At 34.2% G+C, this 22,639-nt stretch overlaps 1 protein-coding gene across 3 annotated transcripts in view; it reads left to right on the top strand.

Annotated features, from left to right (window-relative positions):
- TBC1D8B (TBC1 domain family member 8B) overlaps nt 1–22,639 on the top strand; it is a 79,072-nt gene that overhangs the window by 48,085 nt on the left and 8,348 nt on the right. For 2 of the 3 annotated variants that reach the window (XM_015591664.2, XM_006914793.3), the window contains 7 exons: nt 2,659–2,727; nt 2,898–3,138; nt 3,896–3,961; nt 5,388–5,471; nt 6,500–6,556; nt 8,828–8,925; nt 10,568–12,388. In XM_015591664.2, coding sequence (XP_015447150.1) covers nt 2,659–2,727; nt 2,898–3,138; nt 3,896–3,961; nt 5,388–5,471; nt 6,500–6,556; nt 8,828–8,925; nt 10,568–10,963 — 1,011 coding nt within the window. In that variant the 3' untranslated portion in view covers nt 10,964–12,388. Of the gene's footprint in view, nt 1–2,658; nt 2,728–2,897; nt 3,139–3,895; nt 3,962–5,387; nt 5,472–6,499; nt 6,557–8,827; nt 8,926–10,567; nt 12,389–22,639 lie in introns of those variants that run through there. The other variant, XM_015591663.2, reaches the window with a different exon arrangement.

The following is a 22,639-nucleotide window of genomic DNA, read 5'->3' as shown; positions in this document are numbered from 1 at the left end:
TCTCTGTGCTCTTCTCTCATATGGTTATTGCTTCTTTGTCTTCCCATTTTGACTGCCTTTCTGTGTCTATTTCTATGTATGAAGCAAAGCTCCTAAGTCTCTTAGGTCTTATTAGTGTAGATTTGTGAAGTAGGTGTCCTTGGCACAGTCCTGAGAGGAGTTTAGCTGCAGGCCAAGTTTAACCCAAGCCTCTGCCCCTCTGGGACCACCTGTTAAGATTCAGCAAGCAATCCACAGATGTTGTGCTTATAGTTACCTCAAAAAGCTACACCAAAACAAACAAACAAACAAAACGCAACACCAGAAACCGAGGCTGCCTCCAGTGTGAATCTCAGCAAGGAGCACCTGACTTGCTGAGGACACACCTGGATGTGGCTTGCGTGGGGCCGTGAGTTCGGGGAGGCGGGGTTTCAGGGAATCCTCTGTGCTGAGAGACCTCTGTTACCTAGTCTGATGACCTCACAGCAATGGTGGTGTTGTTTCCATGTACTGGGAGTGGGGAGGGCTCAACAGGGGACAGCGGATATCGCCGGCACTTTTGTATGGAGTGAGTCTCGCCTCGGCCCTCTGACAATGTCTCCCTGTAAGTCCCTGGTGCTCCTTTCACACAGCCCAATTGGCACTGGTTCTCAGAGAGAGCATGTCTGTCACAGTGAAAATCCGCTCATGGACTCAGCCCCTTTAAGAGGCTTTTGCCACTGCCGCTGCCGTAGCCCCCATCGCACTCAGCCACTCAAGACCAGGCAGCCCCATGTCCTCGCCCCATCCTACCTTCTGCCGTTGCAGGGCGATTTCTTGGATTTCTTCCTATTTGTATAGCTTGTTTATCTGGATTCCAGGCGATTTTTCCTTGCTGCTGTTCCTTGTTTCCATCACAACTTTGATTTGGTCGCCAGAGGGATGAACAGAGCCTCTGTCACCTACGCCATTTTTCCCCTCTGACATTTTCTAGTTTGGTTTTTGCAATGTATACAAAAACTATGGGTTTGTATATGTTGCTTTATTAAGTGGCCATGTTACTGACATTAGTTCTAATATTTTTTTTCGTTGAATTTCTCAAATTTTATGAATAGATAAGCATATCATTTCTAGTCTTCGAGTTTTGACACTTCCTAATATTTATACCTCTTTTAGATATGTGTATGTGTTGTTGTTGTTGTATTGGGAAACATTTTCAGAGAAGCATTGAATAATAGCAGTGGAAACAGACTTCCTTGTCTTATTCCTGAATTTAATAGGAATACCTTTAGTATTTTATTGTTAATTATAATGTTGGTTGTTGATTTCTGAAGGGTGCCCTTTATCAAATTAAGGAGTTTCATTCAGTTTCTAGGTTAAAAAATTGGGAGCATTTCTTAAAAATCAATATTGACTAAACTTCGATCAAATGACTTTTCCATATCTTGAGAGTGTATATTTCTCTATTTTATTAATGTAGTAAATTATATTAAAGAACTCCTTAATATTGGAATTCTATTGGATTCTTGAATGAATCCTTTTTAGTCATGTTGTTGATAATTTTGCCAAGTAGTTTAGCTAGATTCCGTACATTTATGTGAAAGTGACATTACCTTATAGTTTTCTTACTTTCTTTTTCTGTGTGTTAAATTTAGTTTTCATATTAGAGTTCTGCTCACATCATAGAATGAATTTTGGAATAAGTCACATTTTTTATGTTCTGTAATAGTGTAGATCACACAGAAATTTTCGTTACTTGAAATTTTGAGGAAATGAGCCTTTAAAACCATCTGGATCTACTGCCTTTTGATAGGAGGCAGGTCTTTGACTACCTTTTTAGTTCTATTTAGAACTTCCTCTTCCTGAATTAATTTTGGTCATTTATATTTTCCTATAGAATTATTTATTTCATCTAGACTTTCAGATATATTGGCATAAAGCATATGGAATTCGTTCAACAGATATTTAATACCACCTTCTATGTGCTGGATACTTTTAATGACCTCTTTAACTATGTTTCTATTATCCTTTTCCTTCTCAAAGTTGTTTATTTGTAATTTTCTTTTATCCCACTTGCAAGATATTTCTCTATTGTACTTATTTTTTCAACTAACCAACTCTTTGTATTATTTATTGAATCTACTGGTTTTTATATTTCTCACTTCTTTAATTTTAGCCTTTATCTTTACCCTTGCTTTTAAATTTCTTAAATACCAAAACCATTGTGCCATTAGTGCTTATTCTTCACGGAGTAGGATAAAATTACATATTTTCTAAGCTTACTACTTTTTGGATTACGTTTTTTGGCGCAGAAAGGGAATGCATATCTCCTAATGCCTTTAAAGTGTTTAATGCCAACCCCACATGATGAACTGACACATTGCTTATATGGCAAGTGAGGAATATATGGACTGAGACTTAGAATACTGTTGCTTATATTTTTAGACATTAAGTGGCTGTTCTTTGGCAGTGATTTCTGGATATGAAGAGATGAAGGTCAAAGTACATATACCAGAGGAGAATTCAAACTGTAGTCTATGTACAACCTTTTTAAAGGGCAAAATAGGTGCATTTACCTTTGTTATTCCTTCTCAAAGTTAGAAGAAAAATATTTTATTCTGCCACAGGGAGATTTCGAAATGAATTCAAAGAGACTTTTCTATACTGTTAAATTCTAAATTGCGTTTCATCTTTTTAAAGTTGCGTGTTGTATCACAAGATGTGAAACTGAGCCTTCATGAATTGGATGAACTTTATGTCATCTTTAAGGTACTGTTCTTCTTTAAATGAAAAATAATACTCTTTTAATAGAATCATTCCGCAACCATTCTTAAATATTTTATCTTTAATTATTTTAGTAGACATGTTTAAAAGAAGAAATTGTTATGAAATTACTTTTTCTGATTGAATGACTTTCCTTTTTTATTTGTTTTTAATAGAAAGAGCTGTTTTTTTCTTATTATTGGTGTTTGAGTTATCCAGTTTTGAAGCACCATGACCCCAGTCTGCCATATTTGGAACAGTATCAGATTGACTGCCAACAGTTCAGAGTGTTGTATCACTTCTTAAGTCCCTGGGCTCATTCTGAAAACAGAGACTCACTAGCTTTATGGACATTCAGATTGTTGGATGAAAACTCTGACTGCCTTATAAACTTCAAAGAATTCTCTTCTGCAATTGGTAGGATGATGTCCAATTTTCTTTTCTAAAGCAAAAAAAAAATGAAGGTACCCCTAGAAATATTTAATATTGCCTATTATTGCCAATTTAGTCAGATTTTTATCAGCCTGAGTTACATTGTCTCCAGCTTTAGCAATTACTGGACCTTCTTCTATGTGGGTTGCTAAATCTAAGTATATTGGTCTCATTTAGCCCCAACCCTTCCAGAAAAGCAAGCTGTTAGATATGGATGTTTTAACGGTTAACACGAAGGAAGAGAATGTCCCAATTTTCCTACACTCAGGCAAATGGATACTTCAGGAGGACTTTCTCCTGAAGTAAAAAATCCAACCACATAGCCTAGAAAAGTAGTAGAGAAATATCCAACAAACATTTTGTACTGGTAGATGGGCCACCAGTTAGTTCTATCATTTCTTTTTTTCCAGAGAGCCCAGCATGTTTTCTTATCAGGGATTGCTCCCTTAAAGAGGAGTTTTCTTCTCAAATGAGGCATAAGGCCATATTTAAAAGCAAAAGGAAATATGAGGTTGGGGGGAGGGAGAGCAGCATTTTATCACTCTGATAATGAGTATTTTGCTTACACACTAGGAAGAGAGAATCTGGCTGACCAGGTGGTCGTTTAACTGTTAGCATGAGTAACAGAAGGTTTCTGAATTCCTATTCTTAGCTAATATCTATATCTTAATCAACCTGTTGCTGGAATCAATTGAATGTTCTTTGGATATGTGACTATTTGCAATTGAATTTTATTGAACAGATATAATGTACAATGGAAGTTTTACTGAGAAGCTTAAGCTGCTTTTTAAGCTGCATATTCCTCCAGGTAAGAGTTTAACAATCTATGATGTGCAGGAGTTGATTCCATTTTAACAAGTATAATTACAGATGTAATTGTATTTTAACAAATAACATAATTTCCAACATGATATAAGGTCATTCTTTTATTGTGGCCTATGGATCACACTACTAGTACTTTTGCTGATACAGTGAAATCTATGAAAAAGTGTCTGAGTGGTTAGTTTAATGATCAAGAGTTTGTATATAAGAACTACCTATCATTTGAATATTGGTATAATGTTGAATTTTTATTGTTATATCAGTAGAGAGTAGAATTTAACTTCAGACAAACTGCAAAACGCGTGAAACACTACAAATTATTCAGAAAAATAAGACCAGGCAGCAGGGATAGTGAACATTTGGAAAAAGAAACAAAACAAAAGCTACCATTTATTGAGCACTTGCTCTGTCAAGGCATTTACTTTATATGCATTCTTATATTTAATTCTCACAATATCCCTGAAAGGTGGTATTATCCTTGCAGTTTTGACAATAAGAAAACTAAGAGTCAGAAAGACTGAATAATTTGCCAAAGATCACACAGCTAATAAATTACATAACTGGAATTCAAACTGAGGTCTGACTCTAAAGCTCAGGTTTCTTTCTACTCTGCTATACTCCTCAGTGTTACCATACTGTTCCAGTTTACAATAAGTGTTTCCTACTGACCTTAAGAGACTACATTTTGCAGGCCTGATCCATATTTTAAGAAAACAGTCTTAGGCTTTAAACTAAAGGAACATGGCAAAAAGTATCTTTTAGCTTAGGTAAAGTAATTCACAAAAACAAACAGCTTTATCAAAAGCTGCACCTGGGATCTCTTTTAGAGTCTTCCCAGGATAGCCGGGAACCATTCTTTACCAGACCAAAAATCTAAAAGCCATCTTTAACTCTTCACACACTCAGATCACAAACACAGCAAAACAAAGGACAAACAACCTAATCATTTAATTATGAAGGACTGTACAGTATCACATCAAGTTGCTGTTAAAATGTCTGATATTGTCATGTAATTAATATACTTCCAGTAGAAGGATTAAAAATTAAAAAAAAAAAAAACACGTATCTGTTAGAGCACTCGACTTCATGTTTTCCTTATCATTGAAGATCTTAAATAACTGAGGTCACATTTTCATAGATTTCCAAATGCCAGATTTTCTTATTTCAACTTGTAATGGCTCTCAGAAAACTATTAAAAGGCAAGTAGGAGAAATAATGGAACTCAAAGTGATCAAGTACTTCTTGTTATTTGGTATACAATACAGTAGTACCACTTCCCCGTTTCTTCACATGTCTGTCTTTTACAGAAACCCATTGTTTAACCCTCTGCCACCAGATTTACTTGACCTATTAAAGGACATATTTTCTGTCCCTCATTATTAGTAAATGTGATTTGGGTTATCTGTTTTCAGCTTATACTGAAGTGAAGTTCAAGGACCCTTCAAAGGGAGATGAACTTTCCGAGGAAGAATTACTTTATTTCAGTCAGCTCCATGGTAAATATCTGTTCAAAAAGGTATCTCTTTTGATGATTAGTCACTCATAGAGTTCTTCCAGGGTTAAATATTCTTTACCCAGCTACCACTGGTAAAAGTTGGGTTAATTATACCTTATTCTTCTTTTGTGCTACCAGAGCACTTAGCACAGTGCTAAATGTATGGTAAATACTCCATAAATATTTGACTGATTGACTAAACAGCATTTTGGGTTTTGATGTATGGAAGTTCTTGTTTACTGAAGAATTAGAAAGAAAGTGCATTTTGTTCCTACTTATGTTAACAGAAATTTCTAAAATGTATCAGATCATTTTCATGCCTTGTTAAAAATACAATGAAGACTATAGAATCTTTGATAATTGAAGGACATAGCTATTATTCAGAGAGTGAATACTTATTATAAATCACTGTAGGTGTAGGAGACAGGGATGAGTCTGTCTCCAAAACATAATTTGGACGTGTTCTGAGGTCATTTTTGTGTCTTTGCTTCTTTTTCATAAACATGCATGTCTTATATAGGGATAAGTCCTGATTAATGTATGTTTATGGTTACCATATATTAGTGTTTGGACAGTAATTTTGAAGAGACTGTACAAATCATCTAGTCAAGTCTCTTAATTGTTTAGATAAGGACTCTGAGTAGTGACTTGTGCAGGATTTCACAATGAATTATTTCCATTAGCTCAGTACTCTGACTTCTAGTATGATTTTTTTTCCTAATAATGAACGTAATACAATTTAATTTGAGGAAAATCACAAAGAAGAAAACCACCTAGAAATAAATACTTAATATTTGGTATACTTCCTTCTAGGATTTTTTTAATATGGATTTTCCTCTAGTGTTCTTTTTACTATAAAAGTTCTTGAATAATTAATTGGTCTTCTAATGATAGAAGGTCAGATCAGCTAAAATTTGCTTGCTGAATTGAAGAAAAGAACATGTGCTTGTAAATCTATATAAAATACTTTAATTTCAAAAGATATTTGTTAAATATTTTACAAAATGTGTTTATCTTCTTTCCCTCTAGTTTCTAAGCCTGCACATGAGAAGGAAGCAGGATCAGTAAAATCCAGCCCTGAAAAAGGTACTATGATCTAGAAATATCATTTAGTATATTAAGTTATCAATTTTGTAAATATGGTTAACTACACAAAAGAGAGAAGCAGATTCCTTTTAAAGGCTATTGATTTGTCCCAAATGGTTTTTCAGTTCCTCTATGTTAGTTTAAAAATTTATTCTTTCTTCTCTTGATACTTAAGTCTCAGAAGTTATAGAAAGTATAGTAGTAAATGACCCATAATCATTTAATTTGATTATTTTAAAGATAAGTATGTTTAATTACAAAAGTAATAGATAATCCTTGTAAAAGAAATTTAAACAGTACAGAAGTTCTCATACTCCCACCCAATACCACCCTGAAGTAAACATAAAAACATTTCGGTTTATATCCTTTCCCATTTCTACATATACACAAACATATATAGACATCTCTCTTTTTTAAAAAAAAGAAATAGTCCATAAATGTTGTTCTACAGTTTGTTTTTTGTTTTTTTTTTTTGATTTTGTGATGTGTCATGGATATCTCCTGTCAGTACATTTGGATCTATCTTATTATTTTTAATGGTTGCAGAGTATTTCATTGTTTGGTTGTACCATAATTTATTTTAATAGCCTAATGCTGATGGACATTTAGGTTGTTTCTAATGATTTATATTGCAAACTATGCTGCCACAAACATTTTTTATACTGACATTTTAGCATATTTTTACACATTTCTTTAGGATAGAATAAATTCATAGAGGTACGAGAATGCTGGATCATCAAGAATATGTACATTTAATATTTTGATAGAGGCTGTCACATTGCTCTCCAAAAGACTATCATTCTTTTTATGTTTTTGAGTAACAGTTAAAAAATAATTGCTGAAGATCTATTTATTTATGACAACTTCCCCAGCTAAGTTGTTCAGTATACCCATCTAATTTTCTAAGAGATTTAAAGTTAATTATTAATGTCACATTAATATCATCTTGATTAAAGTCTTCAAAGGAATGAATGAGTAAGTAGTTTTTCAACTTCTGAAAAAGAGCCGCCATAGACCACTTTAGTATTTGCATATTAAGAGTATCATATAGAAGCTATTTTAAACTTAGCAGTATGCATGAGAACATATACATGAAATCATCAAGCCAGGGTGTACTCTTTAATCTAAAATACATCCTTTTCAGCCTCTCCTCACATCTTCCCTAGTCCCCAAGCTTCCCAAAGTAAAAGTTTTAGTTTAATGGAAATGGAGAAGTATCCTGAGAGCTAGTAGGTGCAATAAAAGGTATATTCAGATAATTTCCTGAATTAAAAAAAAAAGGTAGAATCTTATAACTCAGTGAAATACCTTTCAGTCATAACTATTCTTTTTGAGATTTGGGAAAATATAGTGGGTTGTTTATTATGAAATGGGTTTTTTTATTATTTATTTTTATTTTTAATTAAAGTTGAGATTGAACGTTACATTGGTTTCTGGTATATAGCATAGTGGTTAGACGTTTATATAATTTGCCAAGTGATCCTCCTGATTAGTCTAGTATTCAGCTGGCACTATGCATAGTTATTATAATATTATTGACTATATTCCCTTTATGGAACTTCACATCCTCATTACTATTTTGTAACTACCAATTTTTACTTCTTAATCCCTTCCTGTTTTTCACCCATCCCCTCCCCAACTTCCCTTCCATCTGGCACTCACCAGTTTGTTCTCTGTATCTCTGAGTCTGTTTTCATTTTGTTTGTTCATTTATTTTGTTCCTTAGATATAAGTGAAATTATATAGTATTTGTCTTTTCTCTGTTTGACTTATTTCACTTAGCATAATATCCTGTAGATCTATCCATGTCATTGCAGATGGTAAGATTTCATTTTTTGTTGTTTATGGTTGAGTAATATTCCATTGTATACACGTACCACTTCTTTATCCAGTTTGTTGTTGGGCACTTACGTTGCTTCCATACCTTGGCTATTGTAATTAGTACTGCAGTGAACATAGGGTGCATATATATTTTCAAATTAGTATTTTGGTTTTGGGGGTGTAAATACCCAGAAGTGGAATTGCTGGGTCATAAGATAGTTCTATTTTTAACTTTTTGTGGAACCTCCAAACTGTTTTTCTATGATGGCTGTACCAATTTGCAATCCCACCAACAGTGCAGGAAGGCTCCCTTTTCTCTACATCCTTGCTAACACTTGTTTTGTTTTTTTTGTTTTTTTTATTGATGATGTCCAATCTGACAGGTGTGAGGTGACACTTCATTGTGGTTTTAATTTGCAATTATGAAATGGTTTTATTTCCCTCATTCAGGCAAAGGAAAAGTTGATATTCAAGCATACATAAGTCAGTGGCAGGATGAGCTTTTCAAAAAAGAAGACAATATTAAGGATTTACCAAGAATGAATCAGGTATAGTACTTTCAAAGAAAAGATTCTAGGTTCTTGTTTTTATTTTTATGAATGTGGATGTATTCAACTCTAAAATAGCTAACATACTATTGCAGAAATAGTTAAACAATCTGTGTATCATTTCTAAGTTACAGACAAGCACAGAAGTGGGGGATCAAATTTTTTTAACACTTAAATGCATCTAGTGTTTCAGTGTAGGTCCTCTGCTGTGACAACATTTGTACCTATAGAAAAGATGGAGATACATACACACACACGCACACGCACACACACACATACACATATTTCAGTGTTTTCTCTTTCCAGCTTTATTAGAAATGTTTATTTATTTAGTAATGTTTATTTATTTATTTCCAGCTTTATTAGAAATGTTTATTTATTTAGAAATGTTTATTTATTTTTAGTGCCTACTAGATGACATGCCCAATTGTAGGTACTAGGAATAAAAAAATTACTAAAATAGGTTACACCCTGGAATTCTAATATCTTGTATTTGATTTTTTTTTTTTTGGTTTTGCTTGTTTTTTCTCTCTTCTTTTTTTTCTTTTCTAATATCTTGTATTTGAATCTGCTCAAAATGTACTAATGACTGGTATTGATGCAATTCTGCACTTATCTCTCTCTTACACACTACTCAGCCAGTATATATTCTTATATTTTTTAAATTAAAATTTGTTGGTATAGACACTGAGGATTCCCAGAACTTTACCAATGTGAGAACTATCAAATAATTTAGTATTTCTCAGTGGACTAGGTAATTTGATAGCTGAATACATACATTTTAAAATGAATCAGTAAGATGTATTTATTCTAAACTTTTTATAAATAAACTACAGACTATGGAAAAAGAAGTAAAACAAGTTTGGTGCAATATATTTTTATGAAGTATATCTTTTGTATTTGCTTTTTATTTACAGATAAACTTTTCTGGTAGAATTGACTTATAGGACTCGCGTTAGAATTTTTTTTTAAATTGACAGATATCTTCTGGGAATGTTTATAGATTATCCAGGGGCAATTAGCAAACAATCCAGATTATTTTTCTACTTGGGCTCCACCTCAGCCTTTAAAGAGAAACATATCCAAATGGGCTCTTTAGAGCTACCTTGGACTACTAGATAGGTCCCAAAACATTCTTCCCTAAAGTTTAGTTGTCCTAGTTGAGCTACCCACTCTAGCCCTTTGAGGAGACCAAAGGGATCTCATCTTAATCTTTTCATTAAAATTGGTTAATGAATGAATGATCCACACATAGAGAAATATGGGACTTTGTCTAAATAAAAGTTCCACCTAGCATTGAAGAAATGGTGGCGGGCAAACTGTGCAGAAATCATTATGTGTGTGTGTGTGTGTGTGTGTTGATATGTATGTATGTATGTATGTATGTATGTATGTATGTATGTATGTAAGTAATATACTGCTTTTAGGCAACAAATGAGATGACTTAAATGGAATTCTTTTCATGATTGATACCCATCTTTCTAAAACCAAGATTAATTCAGGGATCAATCATCAATTTTATAACTTCTGTGGTGAAGGTTATATGGTACAAATTCTAAATAGGAGACAATTCACTTCTAATTTCTCTCTATATTTGCTAAATCTAACACCGAATGTGATATTTCTAACTTGTGTCTTCTAGTCACAATTTATTCAGTTTTCGAAGACCCTTTATAACTTATTTCATGGAGACCCTGAAGAAGAATCATTATATCAAGCCATTGCTGTTGTAACCAGCCTTTTGCTCAGGATGGAAGAAGTTGGAAGGAAACTACATAGCCCTACATCATCAGCCAAAGGATTGTCTGGTACAGTTTGTGCTTCTGGAGGACCCAGTGAGGGGAAAACAGAGAGCAGCTTGGATAAAGATCCCTCCTTGCTCAAGGAAGAACCTCAGTGGTCATTTGCATTTGAACAGATTCTTGCATCTTTGTTGAATGAACCAGCGTTGGTGAGGTTTTTTGAAAAACCCATAGATGTAAAAGCCAAACTAGAAAATGCAAAAACCTCTCAGTTATGTTCTAGAACCAAGATGTAAATCTCTTAACAGGAATTGCCTATCAGACAAGTTTACTAAGATTCCTAGTTGTCAGTTTCTGGGATTAGAAATCAGGGATTTATCTTGCTACCAATGTATTTAAAGGTTTAAAAAAGATATTTAGAAGAACAATGATTCATTCCTTTGTGGTAACCTCTAATTTTGATATCCTCCAACAAAAATGTACTTTTTATACTTCACAAGATATGCAATATCGGGAGAGTATGCTAATTGGTACCACCGGAGGGCACCACTATGTCACTTTTAGTAAGGAAATTACTAGTTTGTGCTGCTATTTACATATGAATTACTGATAATTTGAAAATGTGTTATGTTTGAATTTTAGTGATGATGATATGTAAAACTGATAAATGCTGCTTTCCAAATTGCCTCAGTCCTATTAGAAAGCTTTAGAAAACTAGGCTCTTAGATTTATAGCCTTAATTATCCACAAGATTACCATATGACGGGCGCTCATTTTCAACTTATCTAACTGAAATAATATTAACTTTTTAAAGCAAATCTCATCTGGTCTTCTAATAATAAAATGGTTTTATTTTTGTTTTTTTGTTTGTTTGTTTGTTTTGTTTTTTGTTTTGTCTTTTAGTAACTTCTGAATTCTCCCTACCTGAGAAGTTCAGAAGCTACTTACTCATACTTCTAACTCTGTTACTGATAAAAACAAATCAAGAACTCAAAGCTCGGCTAATATAAGGGAAACCAATATTAGATTTGGACTTAAGCTAGATAAAGCCAGCTTTTTTAGAAGGGTTAAGAAATAGTTCAATTAACTGTATAGGCCTCTCATTAAACTGAGAAATTACTTGAAGTTTTTTAGAGCACTGCTATTTGTGGCATTTGTCTCAGAATAGCTTGTGACTGCTTTGGTTCTAGGATTTTCACCAGTCATGTTTTAAGTTACATTAGATAGACTGAGTTGTTTTAGTCTGGCAAGTTCATAAAGTTTACTTGTGTATAATGATTGTTAAGGTAATGTATAGCATTGGTGGTATCTGTCTAAAAAGTTTTGACTATCTGATTTAGATGTATAATTTCTATATACTTATGCTGCTTATGTATCAGTCATTGCAGTGAAAGTCCACATAGAAATAATTCAGAAACGATTTGCTGAAACATTTTAGAGTTTAATAAGTTTATATGTGAAGTACCACACATCTGCTATTGTACAATGATTGATAAATTAAAACTGCAGTAGCTCTAGAAAGACACAGGGCTCTATGCTTATGTACGAAGTCACTATTGCACATACTTTGTTGACTATTTTGTAAATTGTATTTACAAAAAAGATACTTTCTTAAGAGCATATGTTATTACTATTTGATATGATTTTAAAGTCAGAATATTGATGACTACCTTAGTATTATATTGTAGCCTAGGTTAATTAAAATTGAATGCTTAAAGAGATTTTTGAGTTGCAAAAAGATTATACGTGCAAGTTTAAAAGACAAGCATTTATTTTCTGAGTCTGCAGGAGAAATAAGCCAAACACATAGTTTTATAGTCGCTACCTTGTTAAGCAAATGGGTTGTTCTTAATATTAAAAATCTTATGTAGCTGTGTTAAACTGAACCAGTGCATTACACCTTATACATTAAATTAAATATTATAAGGTAGTTTTACTTGTCTTATAAAGCTAAATATAAATCTGTTATAATAAACATGAAAAATGTTTTACTTAAAGAAATTACTATATTATTTGTTGTGATGTACTTTTATTTACACTTAGTTATCACTTGAGGACTTCCCTCCTGCGTTAAGATTCAGTTGCAGAGGACAGAATTCACTCTAATTAGTTTAAGTCAGGAAAAGATTTATTAGCAGACATTAAGTAGCTTACACAATTATCTAGAGGACTGACTCTAAATTGAGCTTTCAAGAACAGCTTCCAAAGCTATACCACAGAACCAGGCCACCAAGGGAGTTGCTGATTCTTCTACAATTAGGAAACTGCTACTTCCTCCTGCCATGATGAAAAGCCAACACTACAGCTGCTGCCTCCAGAGCCATAATCCACCAGCTATGATTTGCACCAGCAAAGTAGATGCCAAGCCTCTCAGTACCCACAGCTAGTGATTAAATTGCAGTAGAACAAACAAACACCTAAACAACAATTTTTATCAGCAGAAATGGCAGTAGCGTAGCCTCCACCTTCCTTCTGTCATCCAAGTCTCACAAGTATGCATCTGATTGGTCTATAATATATACCGAATCCTAGTTGCAGGGGAATCTGAGAAAAGTCCTTCTAGCTTTTTAGCCTCCGTAGTACAGGAAGGCACTAAGAGGCTGGAATGGATATCGGACACCCTATTTGTTTTCTATTGCTGTGTGACAAATTACCACATACACATTTATTATCTTACCATTTCAGTGAGTCAGGACTCTGGACTCAGCTTAGCTGGATCCTCTGCTTAGGATCTCACAAGACTGCAACCAAGGTGTCAGCCAAGCTAGTTCCCATGTAGAGGCTCAACTGGGGAAGAATCCACTTCCAAGCTCACTCAGGCTGTTGGCAGAATTTATTGTTTTATGATTGTGATCTGGAGGCTCCAACTTTTTGCTGGTAGTCAGCTGGAAGCTATCCTCATTTCCTAGAGACTTCACTCAGCTCCTAGCAGCTGTCCTGAGCTTCTTCAGGCTGCCCAAAGTTCCTTGCCATGTGGGCTTCCCCAAAATGGCCACTTACTTGATCAGTCCAGCAAGAAGTCTCCAGAGCTAGTTTGCTAGCAAGACAGTGTCCTGTATAATGTAACATAATCTCACAGTGGTGACATCTGATCTCCTTTGCCATATTCTGTTGGTTAAAGGCAGGTCACAGGTCTCACCCACTCTCAAGAGGAGAGGATTACAAAATGGCATGAACATCAAGAGGCAGGATCATAGATGCCAAAGAGTATTTCAAATGGCTGTACCAATTAATACTTCAATCAATCATAATTAACAGTTCTGGTAGCTCTGCATCCTCACCAACACTTGGAAAGGTCTGCCCTTTTTCATCTTAGCTATCCTGGTGAGTGTATAATGGTATCTCATTGTGGTTTTAATTTAGATGTCCTTGATTTTTTAAAAAAATGTAAACTACTGAGGTATAATTTGCATGCAAATTAATGCACTCATTTAACATGTACATTTTGATGAGTTTGACACATTTATACACTTTTATAACCAACCACACCATAGTCAAGGCATAAAACATTTTCATCACCCTAAAAAGTTCTCCTGTTCCCCAACCAGGTCAACTTCTCTTACCCCTAGGCCCAGGCAACTCTTGATCTGCTTTCTGTCATATATTAATTTTATCTTTACTAGAGTTTCATTGAAATTGAGTTACACAGTAATTTCTCTTTTATGTCTGCCATTTCTCAGCATAGTTTAAGATTCATCCATGCTATTGCCTATATCAGAAGTTTATTCTTTTTAGTATTTCATTACTGTGAATATACCACAATATGTATATCCATTCACCTGTTTATTGTCATTTGAGTTGTATCCAGGTTTGGCTATATGAATAATGTTGCTAGGAACATTTGCATACAAATCTTTTTGTGAACATGTTTTCATTTCTCTAGGATAAGTACCTAAGAACGGGATTGTTGGGACATGTAAATATTTTTTTTAACCTGATAAGGAACTTCCAAACTGTTTTCTAGATTAGGTATATTATTTTGCGTTCCCATCAGCAATATATGAGAGCTCCAATTGCTCCACATTCTCACCAGCAGTTGGTGTTCCTAAATTTTGTCTTTAGAATTTTGGCCATTCTAGAAAGTGTGTAGTAGTATTTCATATTGTAGTTTTAATTTGTAGTTCACTGATGACTGTTGGTGTTCAGCATCATTTAATGTATGTATGGGCCATTCTTACATCTTATTTTTTGAAAAGTTATAATCCTTTATGATTTTTAAAATTTTTTTCCAGTTTCATCGAGAAATAATTTACATAGATCACTATATAAGTTTAAGGTATATATCAAGATGGTTTGATTTACATATATTGTGAAATGATTTACCACAATAGGTTTAGTTAGCATCCATTTCATTTAGATACAATAAAGAAAAAAATTTTTGTGTGATGAGAATTCTTAGGATCTATTCTCTTAACAACTTTCCTATGTATTATACAGCAGTGTTAACTGTAGTCACCATGGTGTACATCACATCTCTAGTATTTATTTATCTTATAACTGGGACTTAGTGCCTTTTGGCTACCTTCCTCCAATTCCCCCTTCCCACACCCCCAGTCTTCGGTAACCACAAATCTTGGCTACTGTAAGTAATGTTGCTATGAACATGAGGGTGCAGATATATTTTTGAATTAGTGTTTTTGTTTCCTTTGGATATATTTCTAGAAGTGGGATTGCTACATCATATGGTAGATCTATTTATAATTTTTTGAGGAAACAGTATTATTTTCCATGTCTGTACCAGTTTACACTTCCACCAACAGTGTACAAGGGTTCTCTTTTTTTCACATCCATGCCAGTATTTGTTATCTCTTGTCTTTTTGATGATGGCCATTCTAACAGGTATGAGTTGGTATCTCATCGTGGTTTTAATTTGCATTTCCCTAATGACTAGTGATGTTGAGCACCTTTTCATGTACCTGTTTGTCATGTGTATGTCTTTAGAGAAATGTCTATTCAGGTCCTCTGCCTATTTTTTTTTTAATTGGATCATTTGGTTTTGTGTTTGTTTGTTTGTTGCTATTGAGCCATACGAGTTCTTTAGATATTTTAGATATAAACCCCTTATCAGATACATGGTTTGCAAATATCTTTTTCCCATTCTGTAGGTTGACTTTTCACTTTGTCGATGATTTCTTTTGCTATGCAGAAGCTTTTTAGTTTGGTATAGTTCCACTTGATTATTTTTTATTTTGTTGCTTGTGCTTTAGATGTGATTTCCAAAAAAATAATCACTAAGACCCATGTCAAGGAGCTTTTTTCCTATGTTTTCTAGGAGTTTCTTGGTTTCAGGTCTTACATTAAATCTTTAATCCATTTCAAGTTAATTTTTCTGAGTGCTGTAAAATAGGGGTCCAGTTTCATTCTTTCACATGTGAATATCCAATTTCATTTTACTATATCAGTTTATCTTTTCTGGTCATTTTATAAAAAAGAATCATACAATATTTGATCTTTTCCATCTCGCTATTTTCACTTATAAAGTTTTTGAGGTTCACTCATGTGGTAGCTATCAGCAGTTAGTTCCTTTTCATTGTTGAGTAGTATTCCATTGCATGGATATATCACAGTTTGTATTGGTTCAACAATTGATGTACATTCGGATCATTTCCACCTTTTGGCTATTATCAGTAATGCTTCTACGAACATTTGTGGTACTAGTTTTTTTTATGATCATATGTTTTCATTTTTCTTAAGTATATTCCTAGGAATGGAATTTCTGGGTGGTAATGATAACTCTGTTTAACATTTTTAGGAATTGCCAAATTGTTTTCCAAAGTAGCTGCACCATTTTACATTTCTACCAGCAATGTATAAATTTTCCAATTTATCTGCATTCTCATCAACACTTGTTATTGTCTGTCTTTTTTATTGTGGTTACCCAAAGGGATGTGGAATGGTATCTCATTGTGGTTTTGATTTGTTTCCCTGGTATCTAATGATATTGAGCATATTTCTGTGTTTTTATTAGCTGTTATGGGCTGAATTGTGTTCCCCCAAAATTCATGAGGTGGGATCTTATCCAACTGAGATGCCATAGCCACCCCAAATACAGGATCTGCATGGCTCTGTGGCCTTGAAGAGGAGGCTGAGCTTGTGTCCATAGAGACTCTCATTTTTGGGCCCTCAAAGCCCCAATGATCTTCTGTGGTATTTGGATAGTCATTATTCTTTTCACCCTGCCACACCCATCAGCGTCCTTGGCTTGATGAGAGCTTCCCTGAGGTCTGACAGAGTTGAGCCTGAAGACACTGAGGCCAGCCAGTCTGGCTTAGAGTAGCCGTCACTGCTATTAGATCATGAAGGCAGGTGTGGTTCACTGTTGCTTCTGAGTCTGTGCTTAGCCAGTGGCAGCAGTGGAGAGGGCTCTGGATCTCCACCAGACAGGAGTTGCAGCCTATCCCTTGCCCTACCCACTATTCACCTATCTCCACTTTTCATTGCCCATTCTTTTCTTTATACTACATCTTTGAAAACCAGTGTCTATTTCACACTTACAGAAAATCTCAGCTTGGACTAGCCATATTTCAAGTGCTCAGTCATCCCATGTGGCCAGTGACTACTGTATTGGACAGCACAGTTCTATAGCTTGACTTATTTTTGTCTGCTTGTTCTGTCATTTACAGAAAGAGGTAGAATTGGCCTGTAACAATGATTATATTAGCTTTTACTTCTATCAAGTTTTGCTTTATTTTTTTATTTAAGTATAGTTAGTATACAATATCATATTAGTCATAATAGTTTCAGATATACAATATAGATTTGACATTTTTATACCTCACAATGTGATCACCCCACTAATTGCAGTAATCATCTGTCACCATGCAAACTTATTACAGTATTAGTGACTATTTTCCCCTTCATTTTTTCAGCTATCTCCTACCCACTCCCTTCTGATAACCATCCCCTTTGTATCTGTTTCTGTGAGTCTATTTTTGTTTTGTCTTGTTTAGATTGCACATATTAAGTAAGACTTTATGGTATTTGTCTTTCTCTGCCTGTCTTGTCTCACTTAGCATAATACCTTCTAGATCCATCTGTGTCAGTTATGCTTTAAAAATTTTAAATTTTTAAAATTTAAAATTTAAAAAATTTTATGTCTATGTTATTGTCTACATTAGAATTAAAAACATTTATCTCCTCCTGGTAGATTGAATCTATACTTATTATGAAATGATCCTTGTTCTCTTTAGTTCATGCTTCTTGCATTAACCCTTTAACTCATTTAGTCTCTTCCTGACTTATTTGCTACTGTTGCTGTATAATTTAATTCTCCATACATTGTTGATTTTATATGACATTATTATTGTTGATCCATACAGTCAATATTTACTTAGATTTGCAAGCAGGTTTACTGTTTTTATTATCCTTCATTACTTGCTTCCATAAGCTGCCATCTTGGATCATTTGTATTTAATGCTTCCTTTAGTGGGAATCTGCTGGTTAACAGATTTTCTTAGTTTTTGTTTGTCTGAAAATATCTCTAGTTTACCTTTTTCTAAAATTTTTCTAATGAGATCATTTTAGATCCACATGCAGTTCTTTAAAAAAGTATTATAGAAAGATCTCATATACTTTTTACCCAGTTCCCCCTAATGGTAACATCTTGCATAAATATAGTACAATATTAAAACTAGGAAAGTGTCATTGATTCAGTACACTGACCTTATTAAGATTTCCCCAGTTTTAATTGTATTTGTGTGTGAGTGTCTTGTTCTATGCAGTTTTATCACTTGTATAGATTCGTGGGACCGTGATCACACCTAAGATACAGAGCAGTTCTCTATCACAAGGCATTCTGGTGCTACCCTTTTACAGTCACATCCATCTCCCTCCCATGAATCCCATCTCCCAGAAACTGCTAATCTAGTCTCCTTTTCTAAAATGATATTATTTCAAACATCACATAAATATAATCATATAGTATATGACCTCTAGGGATTGGTTTTTTTTTTCATTCATCACAATTCCCTGGAGGTTCATCCAGGTTGTTGTGTGTATCTTTCTATTGCTGAGTAGAATGCTGTGGTATGGATATGCCCCAGTTTTTTTAACCATTCATCCATTGAAGTACATCAGGACTTTCCAGTTTTCGGATATTATGAATAAAGCTGCTATAAACATTCATGTACAAGTTTTTATGTAAACATAAGTTTTCATTTATCTGAGATAACTGACCAAGAATGCAGTTTCTAGATTGTATGGCATGTACATGTTTAGTTTTGTGAACAACTTCCATACTCTTTTCTCAGGGTGGCTGTACCATTTTATATTCTCACCAGCAATGTTTAAGTGATCCAGCTTTTCTGCAACTTCTCTAGCATCAGATGTCATCACTAGCTTTTATTTTAGGTAACCTGATAGGCATATCATAGTATTGCATCATGGTTTTAATTTACATTTCCATAGTGGTTAATGTTATGGCTTGAATCATGTCCCCTCCCCCAAAATTTATATGTTGAAGTCTCAATTCCCCGTACCTCAGAATATAACAATTTGGAGATAAGGTCTTAAAGAGGTAAGTTGAAATGAGGCTGTTAAGGTGGAAACCTAATCCAATATGCTTGGTGTCTTTATGAGAAGAAAAAGAAACACCAGGGGCACATCTGCATAGATAGACAACCAAAAAGAGCCTTGCTCTTTTTTCTGAGGATGGCTTTGGCTATTGGGATCTTTTGTACTTCCAGCAAGCCAAGAGGTAAGGCCTCGAGAGAAATCAACCCTGTCAACACCCTGATCATGGACTTTCAGCTCTGAAAGTATAAGAAAATAAATTTCTGATGTTTAAGCCAGTCTATGTTATTTTGTTATGGTAGCTCTAGCAAACTAATACAGGTAATGATGTTAAACATCTATTCATGTGCTTATTTACCATGTGTACATCCTCTCCAGTGAAATGTCTGTTCATGTCTTTTGACAACTTTCTAATTAGGTAGTTTGGATTTTTTACTGTTGAGTTTTGAGATTTCTTTTTTATATTTTAGAAATGAGTACTTTGTCAGCTATTTGGTTTACAGTATTTTCTCCCCGTATATAGCTTGAGTTTTCCTGTAATGCATAGGATTTTGATGAGGTCCAGTTAATCAATTTTTCCTTTATAATATTGTGATTTCGATGTCAAGCCTAAGAATTATTTGACTTGTTGTACATCCCTAAGATTTAGTGCTATGGTTTTCGCCAAACCTTTTTATAATTTTATGTTTTACATTCGTGTTATCCGTTTTGAGTTAATTTTTGTATAGAATGTGAAGTTTAGGTAAAGGTTCATTTTTTGCCTCTGCATGTCCAGTTGGTCCAGCACCATCTTCTGAAAAGGCTCTTTCTCCATTGAGTTGCCTTTGTACCTTGTCAAAAATCAGTTGAATATATTTGTATGGGTGTGCTCATTTTCATTTTTTTATCAAAAAGAATGGGCGACATTGATTAATAAAATCAAATAAGTTTCAAGTGTACAATTCAACAGTATTTTGAATACATAGTGCATTTTGTGTTCACAACCCAAAGTCAGATTTCTTTCCAGATATTTGACCGCTTTTACCCCTACCTATCTCCTCCTACCCCCCTTCCCTCTGGTAACCACTAATCCACTGTCCATGTCTATGAGTCTGTTTGTTTGTCATGTTCGTTGCTTTCAATTTTATATCCCACATATGAGTGAAATCATATGGTTTTCAACTTTTGTCTATTTGACATTTTGCTTTGCATGATTATTTCAAGATCCATCCATGTTGTTGCAAATGTCAGTATTTCATCTCTTCTTAGGGCTGAGTAATATTCCATTGTATATATGTATCACTGCTTCTTTAGCCAATCATCTATTGTAGGACACTTCAGTTGCTTCCATGTCCTGGCCATTGTGAATAATGCTGCTATGAACATCGGTGTGCAAATATCTTTTCGGATATGGATTTTCAAGTCTTTAGGGTAAATACCCAGTAGAGGGATTGCTGGATCATGTGGTAGATCAATTCTTAGTTTTTTGAGGAACCTTGATACTGTTTCCCATAGTAGCTGTACCAATTTGCAGTCCCACCAGCAGTATATGAGGGTTCCTTTTTGCCCATAGCCTTTCCAGCACTTGTTATTACTTGTCCTATTGATGACAGCCATTGTAACAGGTGTGAGATGGTATCTCATTGTGGTTTTGATTTGCATTTTCCTAATAACTAGTAAGTTGTGCACCTTTTCATATGTCTGTTGGCCATTCGTATGTCTTGGGAGAAGTGTCTGTTCATGTACACTGCCCATTTTTTAATTGGATTGTGTATTTTTTTTTATTGTTGAGTTGTATGAGTCCTTTGTATATTTTGAATATTAGTCCATTGTTGGAGGCGTTGTTCGCAAATATATTCTCTCATTTGGATGGTTCCCTCTTTGCCTTGTTGATGGTTTCTTTTGCTGTGCAGAAACTTTTTAGTTTGATACGGTCCCATTCATTTATTTTTGCTGTTACTTCTCTTGCTTTTGAGCTCAAATTCATAAAATCTTCTCTAAATCCGAGGTCTATGAGTTTAGTACCTATGTTTTCTTCTATGCAATTTATTGTTTCTGGTCTTATATTCAGGTCCTTAATCCATTTTGAGTTAATTTTGGTGTGTGGTGATAGAAAACAATCTAGTTTCATTCTTTTGCAGGTGGCTGTCCAGTTTTCCCAGCACCATTTATTAAAGAGGCTTTCCTTTCTCCATTGTATGGTTTTGGCTCCTTTGTCAAAAATTATTTGCCCATATATGTGGGGATTTACTTCTGGACTCTCAGTTCTGTTCCATTGGTCTGTGTGTCTGTTTTTCTGCCAATACCATGCCATTTGGATTATTGTCACTTTATAGTGTAATTTGAAGTCAAGCAGGGTGATACCTCTGGCCTTGCTCTTTTTTCTGAGGATGGCTTTGGCTATTGGGGTCTTTTGTACTTCCACACAAATCTGATGATTTCTTGTTCTATTTCTTTAAAAATTGCCATTGAGATTTTGATGAGGATTGCATTAAATCTGTATAATGTTTTAGTTATATATAAGGTCATTTTAACTATGTTGATTCTTCCAGTCCAAGAACACGGAATATCTTCCCATTTATTTGTATCTTCTTCAATTTCTTTTAATAATGTCTTATAGTTTTCAGTGTATAGGTCCTTCACATGCTTTGTTAGGCTTATTCTTGGGTGTTTTATTCTTTTCGTTACAATTGTGAAAGGAATTTTTTTTTTTCATTTCTTTTTTTGAAAATGCATTGTTAGCATATAGGAACGCTATGGATTTTTGAACATTGATTTTGTATCCTGAAACTACTGTAATTGCTTATTATTTCTAATAGTTTTTTTAGTAGAGTCTTTAGGGTTTTGTATATAGAGAGTCATGTCATCTGCAAAAAGTGACAATTTGACTTCTTCATTCCTTATTTGTGTGCCTTTTATTTCTTTCTCTTGCCTGATTGTTCTTGCTAGGACTTCCAATACTATATTGAATAATAAAGGTGATTGCGGACAGCCTTGTCTTGTTCCTGATCTTAGAGGGAAAGTTTTTAGTTTTTCACCATTAAGCATGATGTTAGCTGAGGGTTTGTTGTATATGGTCTTTATTATTTGAGGTTCTTTCCTTCTATACCCATTTTATTAAGTGTTTTAATTATAAATGGATGCTGTATCTTGTCAAATGCTTTTTCCGTATCTATTGATATATGATTCTTATTTTTTAATTTGTTTATGGGGTGTATGACATTAATCGATTTGCATATGTTGAACCATTCCTGTCCCCCTGGAATGAAGCCCACTTGATCGTGGTGTATAATCTTTTTAATATGCTGCTATATTCGGTTCGCTAGTATCTTATTTAGGAATTGTGCATATGTGTTCATGAGAGATATTGATTTGTAGTTTTCTTTTTTGGTGTTATCTTTACCAGGTTTTAGTATCAGAGTAATATTGGCCTCATAAAATGTGTTGGGAAGTATTGCCTCCTCTTCGATTTTTTGGAAGAG

The sequence above is a fragment of the Pteropus alecto genome, unplaced genomic scaffold, assembly GCF_000325575.1.
Source record: "Pteropus alecto unplaced genomic scaffold, ASM32557v1 scaffold246, whole genome shotgun sequence".
NCBI classification, from domain to species: Eukaryota; Metazoa; Chordata; class Mammalia; order Chiroptera; family Pteropodidae; genus Pteropus; species Pteropus alecto.
Note: the sequence above shows the minus strand (reverse complement) of the source record. Positions and strands in the feature narration are given on the sequence as shown.